The 20665-nt window shown below is 38.9% G+C and overlaps 1 protein-coding gene across 1 annotated transcript in view; it reads left to right on the forward strand.

Moving 5' to 3' along the window:
• The window catches only part of ATRNL1 (attractin like 1), a 527700-nt gene that overhangs the window by 306753 nt on the left and 200282 nt on the right, over positions 1–20665 (forward strand). The window contains exon 26 of the mRNA XM_083363299.1: positions 19642–19749. Within this exon, the coding sequence (XP_083219425.1) occupies positions 19642–19749 (108 nt within the window). The remainder of the gene's footprint in view (positions 1–19641; positions 19750–20665) is intronic.

Consider the following 20665-nt stretch of genomic DNA (forward strand, 5'->3'; position numbering starts at 1 on the left):
GAATGCAAAATACTTTGTGAATATAATGAATAATCTCCCTAAAGAGAACTGACAGTCCTTTAATATTGGATTGCAGTCTTATGTGTTTGGATAGCTTCATGTTTTACTTCATTTCTTTAGAGTATTATGCAAATGCCTCATGTTTACAGGGCGCATATGTCATTCTAAGAGCAAATCAAAGAAAATGGCTGCTAGAGAGAGGAGCTTTGCCCATACAAAAGATATGGACATGTGTGTTTAGGCTAAAAATATCAGCTTACTGGAAAGCAAATTAATGAGGCTGTTGCATACAGTGTTTAACCCCAAATATTCACTGTTAATTCAGAGATTACTTTGGACAAGTGGACATCATTATAAAAACACTGGACTATCACAATCCACCATGATTTTCTTCCATTTACGTCTATGGAGTGCATATGAGCTCAGAGGACTTTTTAGAAATAAAAATGAAGATTTATTTCTTGCTTTTCTTTTTTAATTCCATTTATATCCCGCCCTTCTCCGAAGACTCAGGGCGGCTTACAAGCTTTAGCAGTAGCTTTGAAACATGCCAGATTTAAAAATATATTTCCTTTAAAAATTTATTCGAAATCCAAAAATATATCCCTGAATCCCAAAACAAAATCTTTTTCAAATGTGAGAAACAATGGGGAAAGGACCTGGCAGAGAGACAAAAGATGTGTCTGTACAAAGTTTGTGCCTATGGATATCTCATTGATCTGCTAGGCTACAGTACATAGTTGCTTGGCTTTGCATCAAACATATATAAGTTCAGGAATTTATTTTTTCAGGTATTATAGACAGATATAATTCCTCATGGAACCTTACATTGGGAACAAAACTTGAATCTAAAGTGGTAGGGGAACATTCATATTTTGTTTTTTGAGAAGCAACATGCAGTTTGCTAAATGTTCCTTGGATCTAAATACACAGTGACCTTTTCATCCTTTTTCTCTTTTTGATTTGTTCTGGGGAAATTGCAAGCACCTGATATTTGGATTCCGAAATTGGCCTTTTGATACTGTTTGGATGGGATTGTAGTATATAAAAGTGGACAAAGAACAAGCAATCACTTTATTTTAAAGTGCATTTTAGCTACTGCCTTTGAATTACATTTTCTTAATTTTTTGTATCACTTTGTATACAATTAGAATGAAAGTTTGCAATAGTGGTGAATATCTGTAACTCAGGTGTAGGATGAGGGTGAGGGTTCATTCTCCAAGCTTGCGGGTTGGTTTCCGAATGTTTCATTACCAGGCTGGGTAACATCTTCAGCAGAGTTTAGAGGATGAATGAAAGTATATGAAATTCTTTGTCTCTTCTGTGGTTAAACTGTAATAAACTACCTTCTTCATCTGCCTTGCTCAAGAATCATAGAAGAGTTGTTTGGTAGGGCTTATTCAGTCTTTTGAAATAAATGTTACAAAGTAAGGTTCCAAGAATTATCTCACTTTAAAACTAGAATCAAAGATGAACCATTTTATGTAATCATTTTTCACATTTCTACACATTTTATATATGCCTACTGGAATAATTCTGAAGCTGTTTGTCTAATAGATAAGTTTTATACTTCAAGTTTACAAAAATGAACCACAATGTGCTTCAGGCTTGTATCTTCCTCTATCTATCTTATAATATAATCCTAAAGTAGAGTTCAGAAACTATTGAACTAAAGCTATGGCTTTAATGTAAATTTATCAAATCAGCTAAACACAGAAAAGCTGTAATATGTTCCAAATTATTGTTTAACAAATCATACTGAACATTGATTATATTATGCTAAGCAGCAGTTCATCTGATGTGAAAGTAAAATCTGTAACCATTTGTGGTTACAATGGAGAAGAGAATACCACAGAATATGCAAGAGCAGAAATCATGAATACTTATTTCCTTAGTTTATTGTTACAGTACCTATAATGCTGCCACATTTTTAGTACAAAAGTCAAACTATACTGTCTTTGTTTTCTTAGAGTGAAATATAATTAAATTTAAATTAAAACCTCTAATTGATATAGAATAATGAATGATCATGCATCACTTTAACCTTTTTACTAAGAAACATAACTTAAAAGCTTAAAAAGGAATGTATCCTTGCTAGATGTATTTTATTTAGCCATATTTATCCAATAAACAAAACACTTATTATCATTTGGCTTGATACTTTCAGGTGATTAGTATGAATATCCCTTTTTGAGTTGGGTTGCTTCTTAGATTGTTGCAATATATTTGGTTAAGCCCTGGCTTTAATTGGCAGAGTACATTTGGTTAATTCATTTTATCCTTAGATTTATGAATTAATAAAATATTCAGAATTTGGGCCTTAGTGTATGACATCTTAATGCTAAGAATAATTTCATATATTTCCTGCTTTTTTATTTTTTAAAAACCTGTTGTAATAAAATTGTTTTGTGGTATATTGCCAGTCAAAGGGAAATTCTTGTGACTTTTTGCTTCAATGTGCTTCTTTAGCTGGAAAAATAATAGGCAAGTTCAGAGTGAATAGAAGGAAAAGCATTCAGTCTCCTGTTAGTATAATTGCAGAGTTAAAGAAAGCAGTTGTTCCTTGCCAATATACTGTATTGATTAAGCTTGAAGATATTTCCTCCACTGAAAATAGTGAACCAGTGCATAGAAGGTATGGCAAATTTAAATCCTAAAATTTATCTTAAAGATTCTCAGTGTGAATTCTCAGTGCAAATGGGCATTTGGGTGCAATTGTAATTTTAGGGTGCCAGTGGATCCTTTCCCAGTGACCATTGACTACTGTCTATGACTTATATTAGAGTATCTCAGCAACTTTGCTACATCAATACATAATACTAGCAGAGAAAGTATGAGAAAGAAAAATAGCTTGTACTCTCCACTGACCAGTGGGAAAGCTCTGCCATCTCTTTGTTGACAGTGATACTGCTAGTTGTCCCAGAATTAGAGAACACTTTTCACATTTTTGCCACATAAGATGTGGGAGCCAGTGAAAGCTATAATTTTCCTCATATAAGACAGTATTACTGCCTTGGAATAAAATTTGCTGGAACTTTTGTGTCCGGTGAAAAGGACTGAAAGGAGCATATCTTTTTTCCATCACATCTATTTTTTTTCTGGAAGAGATTCAAAATACCATATATAATTGGGAAATAATTTAACCCATATACTCTTTGAGACCCCAGTGATAATATTTAGTCAATAACTGGGAAGCCCAAAACTTTTATTATCATTCACTAACTAGATGTGATTATTTCTAGATCTCAATTGATGTTGAATATAGCAAGTTAACTTGTTGAAGACAATGTAATATGTCATTTAAGTCCAAGACACTACTCTTACCTATTTTTGTGGAATAGATTTTATTTCTGAACTATTTATGTTGTTAATCTGATTGTAGAAATACGAATAGGATTTTAAATTAATTTCTTGTCATTTTTAAAATGGGAAATGGAATTCATGAGTAGTGGAATAAATGATCTAGTATTTTAAAGAAATGTTCTAAGAAAAGTCTTATGTATCATTTCTGAAATAAAACTTTACAATAATTTTCAGACATTGTCACATCTGTAAAAATGCTTACATGCAATTATATCATTTCAAAGGTGTATTATGATGGTAAAAGTGTCAATTGTCATAAGGCAGAAATAGCTTGTAGTTCCTGCAAAACAAAACAAAGATAATTATCCATTTTCCCTGTTATACCAAGATTTACTGGGATTTACTTTATACATTCAGTGTCTAAGTAGTTATACAAAAGCCCTTAAGGAAAAATAATAGCAATTTTTCAAGTCCTCATCTATATTGTTATGATAGCGTTTATGTTTATGTTCAGTTTCTGGCTATGTAAGCAGAACTGCACAGCTGGTCCACTTGCAGTTGGCTGGGTTGCCCTCCTTTTCCCCATGTTTGGAAATAGGCAATTTTCTGTATTAAGAGTTCACTATAAGTCAGCCAAGGACATTTTGCTATTTCAACCAGCTGCCCTACATTGTCTGAAACGGGTACACAGCCCCTGGTCCATGGACCAGTACTGGGCCACGGCATGCCAGCAGCCAGTCTGCACACAAAACCATACACTCTCCAGTCCATGGAAAAATCTCTTTCCACGTAACCAGTCCCTGGTGCCCAAAAGGTTGGGGATCTCTGGTCTGAGAGATTCTGGTTTCAGTATTGCCATGGATTAAATTGTAAATGCTGCACTTAGTTCATACTGAGTTTTCCTACAAGTGATTCCCATGTTCTACTTGTATTTTTTAAAAAAAGATAATATTTAGTTCCAGCATTATATACAAGCTACAAGATATAAAATATCTGTCCCCTGTTCTTTTTAGTTATCCAAAGAATAATGTGATTATTACAGGTGGTATTTCTCAGGAGGACAGCTTGTGTGAAATATGGATGCATATCTATACATGGACATATTTTGCTTTATTTTGGCACATCAACCTTTGGAAGGTTTCCCAAAATTCTTTGACATATGGATTGTGATGAATGTGGAACAACTTTTCAGACTGTGATCCCCCCTTCTGTTTTTCTAGGGTAATAAACTACACCTTACCCCATAATGGTCTTAAACTTGGTAGGATTATTTTCTCTCGGTGAAGTTCAGTTGAACACTGAGAGTTAATTTTATACTGATTGTGTATTCTACTCCTTTTGTTCTCCCACCAACTGTATACTTCAAAAATATCCTGATGCAGATAACAGGGAGACTGTTTGAGGAAAATGTTACATTAATAAACTTTGACCTTTTTAAAATTATTGTTACACTAAAAGCTAAAGCTTATACATTAAAGCATTAAGTATATTGGAACTGTATTTTAGAAATACCATTCCCATGAATGATTACTTTTAGTAACCTTTTTCTTCACACCCATAACCTTTTTCTTCATGGCCAAATTTATTGTAAAATATTGTCAGTTTTTCTCTATTCTCATTCTAGCCCTTTATCCTGAACAAAGTCCTGAATACAGAATGAAGGAGCCAAAGATTTTTCCTACATTCCTATGATAGACGTTTTATTGGTAACTAAATCATTTGCATTTAGTTACTATTTTTAAAAGCTATATAAATGGAGTATATCATAAAGATGTACAGTGCTACATTTTTATATTCATGTTTTTAAACTATAACCTTACAAACGAGAAAATTGATTTCATACATTTAAATGAATAGACCACACTATCTTTTCCTATTTGAAGAGTTAATGATATTGAATACATTGGTGACCTCTGCAGAAACAATCTTTTTATCTATTTGTTTTAGATATTTATTAAAATGAATTATCCAAAATGTCTAATCTAGGATAATCATAGATATCATCATCCACAAGAAGACCTACTTTCCACATAGATAATTGTGTTTGTTCACTACAGTGACAACATGTGAATATAAACAATAATTTTGCAACTACCTTACTTTGATTATAATAAATGGTTGTTATAATCTAAAAAGTCCTATGCCAAAATGTCATAAAACTCTGTTATTTATATTTATATTTCTGAAGCCTTTTGTTAACAAGTATATTATGAAATATTCAAAATCTGCAGTCAAAAATCCTTTTTAATAATACATTGCTTTGACAACTTTTTATGGATTTAAATAATCCTAAACAATTTAGTTTACATCTTGTTATACAATTATACTTTTTACAGAATCTTCTTTGAGATACTTCATAGAAGTGTTCTAGAGATGATTTTGGCAGTTGTGATGTGGAATAAAAACAGGAGATAGATGTCTGGTATGGGTGAGTCAAGTACAATTAGCTAACATGCATACAACAATTTATGCCCAGTCTTTGAAAGGTTCAAATTAGTGTGTAAATACTTTCAGTCCTGATTACCAGTTTCAGGCAAGATTTTAAGGATGATTTTTTTTCATTGCATTGATAGTCCTCTCTTAATGACAGTAATGAATTAAACTTTTTTCATGAATGCAGTCATGAAGCATGACATCACCCCACTGCTTAGTGACATCAGTTACATCAGTTCCTAGTTACCATTATTAAATGAATCACCACATGTTGTTAAGTGAGAACCTCATGTGACTTTGATTTACAACTTCCTATCAGCTTCCTCATCGATTTTGCTTGTGACAAGATAGTAGGGAAATTTGCAAATCCTGATAACGTGACCATGGTAGGCTACAATGACCACAACACACTTGCTCTTTGTCTCTGTCTCTTGCTCGCTCACTCGCTCGCTCATGTTTCTATGAAAAAAAATTATCACCATACGGAACAGAAGTATTGATTGTTACAATATGTCCCTTATTAAAAATGATCCAACAAAGAGGGATGTAAATCAACATGGATCACAAAGGACTTGAATATACCCAGCTTCACTATTAAACAAGCTGAAATCTCTAACCATATTACAGAAAAATTCTCTTTCTAATTATTATTTCTGCTTACCCTTACATGATTGGTTCATGCCAGAGCCAAACTTCATATCTTCCTATAGCACTAATTGATTGAAAATCCTGTGTCTTCTTCTATGTAGGCTATAACTTAATGGCTTTCAAGATGAAAATTTATTTATTTTATTTATTTATTTTAATTCCATTTATATCCCGCCCTTCTCCGAAGACTCAGGGCAGCTTACAAGCTTAGCAGTAGCCTTCATTCTATGTATATGCCTGCTTATTAGGGCTTTCACACACACACCCAAGCGGCATTATTACAAAGTCAGCTTAATTGCCCCCGACAATCTGGGTCCTCATTTTACCTACCTCGGAAGGATGGAAGGCTGAGTCAACCTTGAGCCTGGTGGGATGCGAACCTGCACTAATTGCAGGCAGCTGGTGTTACTTAAGGAGGCATTAGCCCACTGCTCCACCAAGGCTCAATAAATCAATAAATATGTATGTGATGACTGTACAAATCCTCAGAAACTAAGGGCAGAACCAATGATGGGCTTTGGGTGATCTTGAAAGTAAGCCATATACAAAAAAGAAGAAATGTGATCCTTCTCAAATCAAACAAGTTAATTTTACCATCTCTGCTAGTTCATGATTTTATAGTCATGGACAGTGAAGGTACCTGAACAGATAACAGTTTGCCATCAACAATTTAGAACAATTTAGAAACTGTATGACTTAATTTAGAAAGGGCTAGCGCCAAGAATAGCCTAGTAAGCATTGGATTCTGAGAGAAAGCCCTCTTGTTCTTGTACCTTTTAGTACTGACATTCTAGATTGCATTTTAAAGCTCAAAATATTCAGGATTGTTTTGTGAGCTTTTGCTCTTTCTCTTGTCTTTTGCTGTCCTTCTGTTTGCAATTTCAAATCTGAATTGTGGGTCTTCTTTTTTAAAAAAATATAATTTGTACTGAAATTTTAAAAAGATAAAAACAATACAAATATTATAAAAAGAATATAAGGCAAATAGTAAGTAAGAAATAAAATAGGAAAAAAAAGGAAGGGGAGGGGAGACAGGAGAGGAGAGGAGTGTGATGAATCCCCCGGATGCTTCCTCAGATATCTCTACATATGTCACCTGTTTTCTGATAATTGTGATTCTTGCCTTGCTTTGGATTGATACCATGCCTGGACTTGGACTGTGCCTTGTGAACTCTGGACTTTTCTTGCCTCGTGAACCCTCTTGTATGATGGACTTCATTTTGCTTGGTGGGTTTATTTTGATCAGTGCCTTGTGGATTCATTGGCCATTGCTCTGTGGACCAGCAATGGTCTGCTTGTGACTGGATTTAACTGGGACAGTTCTGGATTTTTGGTGAATGGAGTTGCTGGGGAATATTAATAAACCCACTAAACCACAGTTATGTTTGCGTGTGTGTGTGAGAGAGTAGAACAGGACAGGAGAGGACATTAAGAAGCATCTTCCAATCTTTTTGACAGTAGTTATATTTTATATAAATATATTTATATCTATATAAACACACACACACACATATGCATACTGTATGTATACATACATAGCCATATTTTATAAAAACTATGGTTATATTTTACTCTGTTTCTGAGGTTACAGCATAATTTCTTTCTTTCGCTAATCATTTCTAATCTGCAAACTCATAAATCTCAAGTTCATTTTTCTTTCTTTTTTTTTGCAAAAAATCAATAAATGGTTTTCCAGTCACAGATAAATCTAGATGATGTTTCTCAAATCAAACAAGTTAATTTTGCCTTCCCTGCTAGTTCTGTCATCTTCACCAACCATTCTTCTGTGTGGGTATTTCTGAATCTTTCCATTCTTATGGATATAACAGTCTATAATAGAATTCACAAATGTCGAGCTTTTTTTACCAGTCCACCATGATAACATAACCTTCATGTTGATCACATTTCCAACAGACATTTGAGGTATCTTTATACATTATAGATACTGTTTTTGGAATCATATGTCAACGGTACATCATTTTATGAAAATTCTTTTTGAGGTTAACAACAATATAAATTTCAATCCTTTTAGTCACATATTTTAGTCACATATTTTCCCATTGTTCCATCACTATGTTGTGTCCAAAGTTCTTAGCCCATTTTATTGCACAAGTCTTTCCCTTGTTATTTTTTGTGTCAAATTTCATAGAAGTTTATTCATTTTGGCAATTACATGCTCACCATTTGTATATAGTTCAACTTCAACATCTTTTTTGTTCAATTCCAAATGTGTTACCTACTTTAAATCTTTCTCTTAATTGTACATATGAAAACTATTGAAAAATAAATCTCGCTGCAGCTAATTGGATTTTTGATTTCATCTTATATTCTTCCTGTTCCTGTTATAACAATGCTCTTTACCTATTGTTTCTTTCCTGTAAAATGCTACTTGTACTAAGACCCATAAAAGCATTTTTGAACACACTCTGCATTATATCTGTTCCATATATTCAATATGGAACTTCTAATGTAATGATTTTTAAAATCTACATTAATTTTATTACCCTTTAGAAAATGATACTATCTGAACATCTCCAATCATGCCCTTCTAATTGTAAATTTTTCTATTTCTCAGCAAAAGCCACTCTTTTTTTTCTAGACTGATTAGGCAGTCCCAATCCTCCTCATTGCTTATTGGTCATTCTAGTCCTGAGCAAAACAATTCACAATGCTTTCTGATTTCATACTAATACTATATTGACGTATTCTATTTATTCATGCAAGAACCTATTCAGGCAGAGAGTAACGGACATTTTTTTTTAAAGAAAAGTGATTTGACAATAGAAGACAACAAACCTGATAGGAATGGGAATACATGGTGTAAATTAATTTTGTGTCTGTATTTGATTGAGGTATTAGCATCTTGGCTTCTGACTGACTATTTAATCTTGCCAAAATTTTGATAAGGAAGATTAGATTCTTCTTTTCTTTTTCTTTCTCTTGCTGTAATGGATTGGCTGGATGCCCCAGTAATTTATTTAAAGAATAAAACATCCCTGTTTCTTTGTTGTGAACCTAGAGAACCTCCAAATGATTGCCAGCTATACCTCATTGGCCATAGTCCTCAACTTACAACCATTCATTTAGTGTCTGTTTGAAGTTACAATGGCACTGAAAAAGTGACTTATGTCTGTTTCCACACCACCATTGCAACAGCCCCACCGTCATGTGATCAAAATTCGGACGCTTGGCAACTGACTCATATTTATGATGGTTGCAGTGTCTCAAGGTCATGTGATTCCCTTTTTTAACCTTCTCACAAGCAAAGGTTTGTCAAAAACAGATCATGCCAGACAAATCTTATTGCATTCTTTGACCAGGTGACAAAATTAGTGGACCAAAGGAATGCTGTGGATATAATTTACTTGGACTTCAGTAAGGCATTTGATAAAGTAGGTCACAACCTACTACTTGATAAGATAGAAAAATGTGGGTTAGACACATCACCACCAGATGGATTCGTAGCTGGCTAACTGGCCGTACTCAGCATGTGGTCTTCAATGGAACTGCATCTACATGGAGAGAAGTGTGTAGTGGAGTGCCACAGGGTTCTGTTCTGGGCCCAGTGCTCTTCAACATCTTCATCAAAGATTTGGATGAGGAGGTAGATGGGAAACTCATCAGATTTTCAAACGACACCAAGCTGGCAGGAATAGCCAACAATCCAAAAGGCAGGCTTAAGATACAGGAGGATCTGGACAGACTTGAATATTGAGCGCTATCTAACAAAATGAAATTCAGTGGTCAAAAAAGTAAGGTTCTACATTTAGGCAAGAAAAACCAAATGCACAGGTTTGTATACGTGGTACCTTGCTCAATAGTAGTAACTGTGAGAGGGATCTCAGAGTCCTAGTGGACAATCACTAAATATGAGCCAGCAGTGTGCTGCGGCTGCCAAAAAAAACAGTGCTAGGCTGTATTAACAGAGGGATAGAATCAAGATCATGTGAAGTATTAATACCACTTTACAATGCCTTGGTAAGGCCACACTTGGAATACTGCATCCAGTTTTGGTCACCAAGATGTAAAAAAAGATGTTGAGACTTTAGAAAATGTACAGAGAAGAGCAACAAAGATGATTAGGGTATTGGAGGCTAAAACATATATGGAATGGTTGCTGGAATTGGGTATGTCTACTTTAATGAAGAGAAAGACTAGGAGTGACATGATAGCAATGTTCCAGTATCTCAGGGGTTGCGACAAAGAAGAGGGAATCAAGCTATTCTCCAAAGCAGCTGAAGGCAGGACAAGAAGCAATGGATGGAAACTAACCAAAGAGAGAAGCAACCTAGAACTAAGGAGAAATTTCCTGACAGTTAGAACAATTTATCAGTGGAACAACCTGCCTCCAGAAGCTGTGAAAGCTCCAACACTGGACGTTAAGAAGAGACTGGACAGCTATTTGTCTGAAATGGTGTAGGATTTCTTGTCTGAGCAGGGGGTTGGACTATCTGACCTCCAAGGTCCCTTCCTACTTGATGATGATGATGATGATGATGATGATGATGTCAATAAGGAAGCCAGATAAGAACTGTGGCAAGAATGGTTCTAAAATGGGGCAAAACTCCATTGTGGTCATAAGTCTAGGATTACCAGTACTGCTATACAGCTCTTAGCAACTATGATCATATTTCCTTAATCAATTAGGACTCTTTCCTCCCAGCCAGCAAGATAGTATGAAAACTGATAGATAACCTGTGCCCCATTCTCACATTTGACTGTTATCCCTTTGGAGTAACAAATTAAGGGAGAAGAAAGCAAACTCATCCTTGATGGCAAACTGCAAGGACATTCTTCCCTTTGATGGAAAGGATGGAAGGAACTAAACTCTGGAAAGAAGCAGGAGATATATTGTCCGAGCCAATCTTAGCAAGTAGTATAAGTAGCTTTCAGATGGGCTCTCAAAAATAAGAACATCCAGGTTCCTGGACAGCAATTGAAGAGAAGGAGAAGACAAGGAAGAGAAGGTTCTTACAACCATTTCCCCACTGCTTCACAGTGGACCTAAATTGTATTATATATGTAAACATTCCTTTAATCAATGTATATATATATGTTAACAGTACAAATAAGAAGGCATCGCCTAGTATATAAAGTAAAACCGCCTGACAGAAATACACGCGGGAACTTTGACAGCTGTCAAAGTTCCTCGCACCACGCAGGCGCCACCACTGACAGCTCGCGGCTGTCAAACGCCGGACTACGAAGAAGCCTGAGCTGTCAAAGCACCCACCGTACAGCGCAGGCGCAACCACTGACAGCTCGCGGCTGTCAAAACACCAAGACACGCGGAAGCCGGAGCTGTCAACAAAAGACGACGCGGATTGGTCCCTGCCTGACAGGGCGCCAAAATGAACACCGCTGATTGGTCCTCGCTACCAGCTGCCGGCTATAAAAGCCGGACAAGTTATTCTATGCTTGCCTTGCTCTTAATAAACCTGTTGTTGAACTAGCCTGTCGTCCCGAGTGGTCCTTAGGCTACTTCACTGGCGACGAAGGTGGGATCGCTCCGGAGCTGAAGTCACGGCCGAGGAAGAGAGTTCCCGGCAAGAGCTGTCACGGAAGTTTTAACTTCCATCGGAGCAACCCAGGACCGGACGACATGGCAAACTTCGGCCGTGTGAGGGAGTTTGATACCCGCCATCCCGAGAGATGGCAATCACACCTCGGCCAAGTCGAGGGATTTCTCCTCGTCAGTAAAATCACTGACGACCGAGCAAAGGCCGCCGCTCTGCTGTACATCAGCGGGCCCCCGGTGTACGATGCAGCCGTCGGGCTGTTCAGCCCAGTGCCCATCACGGAAGTCTCCTACGCTGACCTGGTGGACCAGCTGAACAAGTACTACATGCCAGCGCGTTCAGAACTGTACTGGCGGGTGCAATTCGCACAAAAGAAACAACGGCAGGACGAGCCCGCCAACGAATTCATCGCCGGGGTCAGACACGCCGCGCGGAACTGCTCCTTCCCCGACCTGGAAGACCGCATCAGAGACCAGGTGGTGATCGGTCTGAGGGACGAGAAGCTACAGAAGAAACTGACGTCCAAACCCGACATGAACCTGGCAGAGCTGACCAGGGAGATCATGGCATATGAACACAGCCACAAGAAGAAGCCGACGAACACGACCCCAGAGACCCCCGCGACCGTCTACCAGGAAAGCGCAACCTTCAGCGACAGCGGAGAGTCGGTAGACTTCACCGATGGAGAAGCCCTACAGCGCAGGATGGAGCACCGGCAGCCGAGGAGGGGAAAAACGTCGGACCGCCGCGGATCCAGGAACCCACCACCGCCACCACCGCGTTACGAGCAACGGGCCGCCTGTGCCAGCTGCGGGGGCAACCATGCCCGAGGAAGCTGCCGGTTTAGGAACGCGAAATGCCACAACTGCGGGAAGACTGGCCACATCAAGCCGGTGTGCCGCAGCAAGGGCCGGGACAACATCAATGAGGTGGAGGCAAACCCCCCAGGTAGGCCGGCTGCCCAGGCCAGCAGAGAAACCCCACCAGGCCCCCTGGTAGAGACAATTGACAGGGTAAACTGCATAAGCTCCAAAGTTAAGATCTGGGTCAGAATTCAGGGGGTGCCCTGCCACATGGAGGTAGATTCTGGGTCAGCAGTCTCATTAATTTCGCTGACAACCTATCAGGAAATCTGTCAGAAAGGCCGAAGTCAAATTCCCCTGAAACAAACTCAGGTACACCTTGCAGACTTCCAGAAAACCCCTATTCCGTTGGAAGGGAAAGCCAAGGTCCTGGTGCAGTATAAGGGGTTCAAGGGTCCCCTGGAGGTTTTAGTTACGCCAGGGAACCGTACCAACTTGATAGGGCTAAACTGGTTCACTCCACTAGGCATCGCCTTAACGGGGGTTAATACCATTCAAACACCTAGCCTAGAAACCGTTTGCGAAAAGTACGCCGACGTTTTCGATGGCACTTTAGGGAAATATACAGGTTCCCCCATTTCCCTGCAACTAAATCCAGCAATTCAACCAATTAAAATAAGAGCTAGGAGGGTACCTTTCGCCCTTAAAGAAAAAATTGAAAACGAGCTTGACCGACTCGTGGGACTAGGGGTACTGGAGCCAACAGAAGGGGGAACCTGGGAGACCCCTATTGTCACCCCAATCAAACCTAATGGCGAAGTGAGACTGTGCGCTGACTATAAAGCGACAGTCAACCTAGCCCTCAGCCCCCATGCTTACCCGGTGCCAGCGGTAAGGGACGTATTTGCTTCCATCCGCTCTGGCACCATTTTCGCCAAGCTTGATCTCACTCAGGCGTATTTACAACTGCCTGTCACAGACGACACCGCGGAAGCTCAAACTATTGTCACCCACCGCGGTGCTTTTAAAGTAAAGAGGCTACAATTCGGCATATCTGCAGCCCCGGGTATTTTTCAGGGCATCATGGAAAAGACCCTGAAGGGAATACCCGGGGTCTGCCCCTATTTCGACGATGTTCTCATCGCCGGGGAAAACGAAGCTAGTTTAGCTGACAGGTTGTCAGCTGTGCTGAGCCGGCTCAGAGAAGCCGGTCTCAAACTTAAGCGGGAGAAGTGCTCTATTGGAGTCACTTCTACAGAATTCCTAGGGTATAAAATTGATAGCCAGGGCATCCACCCCACCGCTGAAAAACTAATGGCTATTCAAACCGCACCCAGCCCTAGGAATAAGCAAGAGCTGCAATCCTTTTTGGGGCTGTTAAACTTTTACCATGCCTTCATTCCCCACAAAGCCACTATTGCAGAGCCGCTCCATAGGCTCCTAGACAAAGGTACAACTTGGTCCTGGACCAAGGAACACGAGAACAGTTTCCAATCGTTAAAAAAGCTTATCTGTCACAGCTCAACTATCACCCTTTTCAGGGAAGACACCCCAATATGCATCGCTTGCGATGCCTCTCCCTATGGAATCGGGGCTGTATTAAGTCACATATTCAAGGACGGTACACAAAGACCCATAGCTTTCTATTCACGCACTCTGACCAAAGCTGAAAGAAACTATGCACAAATTGACAGGGAAGCCCTAGCGATAGTGGCAGGGGTCAAAAAATTTCACGATTATCTGTATGGAAGACCATTTACTATATTTACAGATCACAAACCCCTGCTAGGCATATTTACTTGGAATAAAACTACTCCACAAATTCTCTCCCCGAGAATTTTAAGATGGTCAACATTTTTAGCAGCCTATTCTTATCAGCTAATACATAAACCAGGTAAAGAATTGGGCCATGCTGACTGCCTCAGCAGACTGCCCATACAAACCAGGGACTCAGACCCAGCCCCAGCCAGCGGGATTTTAGCAATCTCCCAACTTCCAGAATGCCCCCTGACTGCAAACATTATAGCCAATAATTCAACAAAAGATAAAATACTTGCCAGAGTCCTCAAATGGGCCACAACTGGGTGGCCAACTCAAAACCCACAACCCCAATTCCAACCTTATTATAACAGAAAAAATGAGATTTCAACACACAGAGGTTGCCTGCTATGGGGAAATAGGGTCATCATACCAGAGAAAAACATAGACCAAACATTACACATTTTACATGAAGGGCACCCTGGAATTGTAAAAATGAAGGCGATGGCCAGAAGTTATGTGTGGTGGCCCGGCATAGATAAACAAATTGAACAGTATGTGGGTGGGTGTTACACCTGTCAGGAGACCAGGAATGAACCACCCCAGGCACCAATCCATAAATGGGAGACTACAAGGAACCCTTGGTCACGTATACATATAGATTTTGCAGGACCTATCCAGGGCCAAAGTTTCTTAATTGTAGTGGACAGCTATTCCAAATGGCTGGAAGTCACACCCCTTAAGAAAACAACGTCCACAGCCACTATTCAAGCCTTACGAAAAATATTCGCAACACACGGCCTACCTGATACCATAGTTTCTGACAATGGACCTCAATTCACCTCTCGTGAATTTCAGATCTTCGCTACGAGGAATTGTATTAGGCTGGTCACGTCGGCGCCGTTCCACCCATCGTCGAACGGAATGGCTGAAATTATGGTACGATACACAAAAGAAGCCTTGAAAAAATTCGTTAAAGGAAACTGGCAGAGGCGACTCAGCCAGTTCCTCTTATCACAACACACAACACCATGCTCTACAACTGGCAAATCACCAGCAGAGTTAAGATGGGGGAGGAGGCTAATAACACGTCTCGACAGACTGCACCCTGACACAGCCCCAGAAGAAAAACAGCACCCCCACCCCGCCCGCAAACTCAACCCGGGTCAATTAATATGGGCACGTTCATACACAGATAAAAACAAGTGGGTCCAAGGGACAGTAATAAAACAAACAGGGCCCATCTCATACCTTGTAGCTACGCAAGCACAGGGCAACATACGCCGCCATATTGACCAGCTCAGACCCAGACAACCACCACACGCTTCTGAGCAACCAACCAGTGCCGACTTACAACCCCCACCGGAAATGCTGCCTATCCCGAACCAGGAAGCTGAGCACCAAGACGAAGAACCAGAACCAGAACACCCACCGCCCCTTCGCCGCTCAACCAGGAATCGAAGACCACCCACCTACCTAAAAGACTATCAGTGGGCAGGTTCAAACATCCAAGAAGGAAGAAACGAACCAGGGGAGGGGTAAGGGGTGTATTATATATGTAAACATTCCTTTAATCAATGTATATATATATGTTAACAGTACAAATAAGAAGGCATCGCCTAGTATATAAAGTAAAACCGCCTGACAGAAATACACGCGGGAACTTTGACAGCTGTCAAAGTTCCTCGCACCACGCAGGCGCCACCACTGACAGCTCGCGGCTGTCAAACGCCGGACTACGAAGAAGCCTGAGCTGTCAAAGCACCCACCGTACAGCGCAGGCGCAACCACTGACAGCTCGCGGCTGTCAAAACACCAAGACACGCGGAAGCCGGAGCTGTCAACAAAAGACGACGCGGATTGGTCCCTGCCTGACAGGGCGCCAAAATGAACACCGCTGATTGGTCCTCGCTACCAGCTGCCGGCTATAAAAGCCGGACAAGTTATTCTATGCTTGCCTTGCTCTTAATAAACCTGTTGTTGAACTAGCCTGTCGTCCCGAGTGGTCCTTAGGCTACTTCATAAATTCTCTCAGAATCTCTCCTTTTCACAGTCATCTCCTATTCAGAATACAAGCAGAAATGCATTGGAGGTGAGGGTGATAGCGTAGTAACAGCAATAGCAACAGCATCACCATCACCATCGTTCCGCCTCTCACTCCTTCCTCCTTCTATTTGCCTCCACTTCAACTGTTATCATGGCCTCAGAGGGCCATTTTGCCCCTTTAAATTTGAATACAAGGGGAACCTAAGGGGTCAATATATTTTCCGAAGCACCAGTGGGCAGGACAAGAAACAATGGGTGGAAACTAATGAAGGAGAGAAGCAACCTGGAATTAAAGAGAAACTTCCTAGCAGCGAGGACAATTAACCAGTGGAACAGCTTACCTTCAGACATTGTGGGTGCTTCATCACTGGAGGTTTTTAAGAAGAGACTGGACAGTCACTTGTCTGAAATGGTATAGGATCTCCTGCTTGAGCAGGGTGCTGGACTAGAAGATCTCCCAAGTCCTTTCCAGCTCTATTCTGATTCTGATTCTTGTGCCGACAAGCACTACAGCAGCCCCTTTTCCTGCCTTCACTGTTTGCCTGTCCCTGGTATCCTACAAGCCTATTGTAATATCTACCTCTGGGAATGCTTTAGTATCTAGGTGTACTATTTTAAGTGTGTACAGAATTCAGTCCAGGCAATTCATTCCAAATGCAGCCAAACACAGTTCATATAAAGAAACAAGCAACTAAACTTAATTGGGCAACTAATTTGATTTAAATATTTAATATTGCCTTTATTAGTTTTTTGAATGCAGAGAAATAACATTTGTATTATTTAGTGCTGCTCGTCATTTTCATTTGCTTTGTTTAATTAGTATTATTGTTATAGGTTGAAAGAAAAATATAAATTATCTCGGAAGAGTGTACATTGTGGCTAACTGAATAATTTGTGATATTGTTGGATGTAGGAGACAGAGTGGTCGAGCCAGGGGAAGAGTCAAATGGGGAATTAGTCTAGAGTCCCTAAGTGGGTAGAGAGGGCAAAGGCCAACCCACCTTGAATACTGTTAAACCTCACCCAACTACAAACATCAGTCTGAGGAGGTCCTGTATATATGATTGAGCAATAAAACAGCTAATTGAACTCTTCATGTGTGGGTTTGTTTGCACCTGTCATAAGAGTTTCTAACAATGTGTGACTAGTGTGGGTCTTTAAGTTACACAGTAATAATGTTCTCTAATACTCAGACATTATTATTCATGTTTAAGTAATCAGAGAAAGGATTATGCTTAAGCATCTGCAGACACTATTAGTAATAACTCCATCAGACTACAGTACAAATACACAGAGAATCTAAAGGCTGAAAAGTCTTGTTCCCAGGATGGATTCAGAGACTTTCTTCCATGATATAAGATTTCAGGTCATACTCACTTGCTATGATTTTTCATATGTGTTCTTTGTTTAGAAAAATATTGTATGCATGTGTGAGGAAGATTTGATACTTGTGAAATATGATATATGTACTTTTTCTAACTTATACAGAACTAAACAATTGGTAATGACATGATACACTGGTTGCCAGCTAATTTTGTACAAGATAACTTGTACGTAATGTATTGTTTTGCTTTAAAACCTTAACGCTTAAGGTTGCCATACTGAATTGCCTTTGGCTTTTGTGTAAAAGAGTTCAAGTTGTACAGCAAAGATAGATGCTAATGAATGTGGTTTTAGGAAAGCAGCAAAATAATATCTGAGAAAATAAAGTTTGACGCAGTAATTAGCAGAGCAAATGAAAGTGACCACAATTTATTTTGATTAAAAGAAACTATCAACAAATTGTCATATGGAAGCAAGGTTACTCTTTCAGATTCTGACTCTTGATGTTGACCTTATCACATTATATCAGTGTTGTTAATTTGCCAAATTTTGTCACACAGAATTTCTGTCAGCTATAAGGTTTGAGATTTCTAACTGTAGAAAAGAATCTATGATGGTTTTCCATACAATCCATGCCATCTTCTTTTATTATCATTACTTTTGCTGCTACACAATCAAGTTGTCATTTTCTATTTTAATTCCTCTTCCACCACTAATATATCTAATACTTCATGGACAAATAATATGGAAAGATGGAGAAGCATTTTTTTAGCATTTTTTTTCTAATAACAAGTTTCAGTGGAAAAAATAAAATAATAATTAAATACTGTTTGAAACCATAGCTCATGGTAATTCTCATATATAAATATGAGGAGTAAATAGATGGATGTGTGTGAGTGGGCATGGTGCAGTAAGGAATAGTGCATATTTTAAGGAGAAATAGAATCTTAAACGTTCTATTTCTTTTCCACTATCTAAGCTTTTTTCCCCAACTGAAAACATGTGTATTTTTGTATTTTTAAGAAAAAGAAGTAAGTTTTGAACTAGCTGTTTTCAGCCTGTGCTCCTAATAGCTTATCTCTAAGAAATGTACAGGGAGCCTATGACTTACAGCCACAATTGAGCCAAAAGTTTCTGTTGTTAAATGAGAAATTTGTTAAGTGAGTTTTGTTCCATTTTAGGACCTATCTTGTGACAGATGTTAAGTGAACGATGGCAGTTATTAAGTTGGTAATGCAGTTGTTAAGTGACTCTGGCTTTCCTATTGACCTTGCTTGTCTGAAGTTACAGAAGGGATCAAATGACCCTGGGACCTTGCAACCATCATAAATATATGTCAGTTGTGCCAAGTGTCTGAATTTTGACCACGTGACTATGGGGATGCTGCAACGACCATAAGTGTGAAAAACGGTCATAAGTCACTTTTCTCAGTGCCATTGTAACTTCAAATGGTCACTAAATGAACTGTTGTAAGTCGAGGACTTATGTATTCGGTTCTAAAAATAGCAAAAACAACCCAGCCCAACCTGTAGTTTGATTCAGTGGCATAGAAGTCAAAGGAAATATATCAAATCATGGTGTTCCCGATGTGTCTTCATAAAAACAAACTAACATTTCTGATTTTATTATGTTTTTCCTCAGGTATAGAAAGCCATGTTATCACACAACTGAACTCCTTTGGAACATATAGTTCAGAAGCTCCATTTCCCTTTAGTGGATCAATGTTAAACGTATCATTGATTGACTGTACTAAATATTCAATTTTAAATATACTTTATTAATGTAGGGATTTTTTTCCCTTTCCTTAGCAACTTTTGCGAGAGCGACAGCAGATGGCCAGCCGTCCTTTTGCTTCTGTGGATGTAGCACTCGAAATAGGAGCTGAGCAAACAGACTTTCTGCGAGGTCCATTAGAGGTAGGCACTGTGTCGCCAACTAGGGACCATTTCAATTTGCATATTTATATTGCTAGTCTCATCTGCATCTGCTTCTGAAACCAAGAAGAGCAGGATTACCTGTAGCCAACAAGTTGAAGCTACATATGTTGTGTCATTTTCAAGGCTCATCATTTCAGTAGTGTAACATGAGCAGTAACAAAAGCCACCAGAGGATCCATTAGCCTAGCCTGCAATGGCAATCTGCTCACCTGGCAGCCCTTTTTTTTTGGCGGACAACTGTTAGTTGCATGTATTAAACAAGCCTCATGTTTGGTCTTTTGAGTATACTGTGCCCCCTGGTTAACACTCATATCCATCTTAATTTACTAGGATTGTACTTTAAAATGTGATTTGCATTGCATGTCTTTATTCTGATTTAATATATTATGTTTGGAAAGATATTACTTATGGATATATTATGTTTGTGATTAATGGATACATTCCAACATTTTTAATTGTAAAGGCAACATTCTGAAAAAGAAATTATAAAATGCTACACAATACAACATAGCAGGGGAATAATGTAAAATGCACAAAATAGATTCTAGAAGCATCACCTAAAATTAAAGAGAAGTGCAAATATTGATAATGACTACCTGACATAACTAGGACCAGTTTTTTGTTCAGTTTAGTCACATAGTTCTGTATCTTTAGCTATCATAGTTTATCTACTGTATATTCTACAAAAATGTTCTGATATTTTTTCCAAATTATAAAGTAACATATCTGTCATTTCTTATATATAATTTGAGGTCTTTCTCTCAAGGGAAACAAGTAAGAACATGGTTGATTAGGGAAAAAATAGAAGTATGACCTCTTGCTTAGATATTATTTGATAGTCTCATTATAGCCATAGTTCCCTCTCTCACAGCTTAAAGAAACAGCAGAAACAGCT

The sequence above is a fragment of the Vipera ursinii genome (assembly GCF_947247035.1).
Source record: "Vipera ursinii genome assembly, chromosome: 5".
NCBI classification, from domain to species: domain Eukaryota; kingdom Metazoa; phylum Chordata; class Lepidosauria; order Squamata; family Viperidae; genus Vipera; species Vipera ursinii.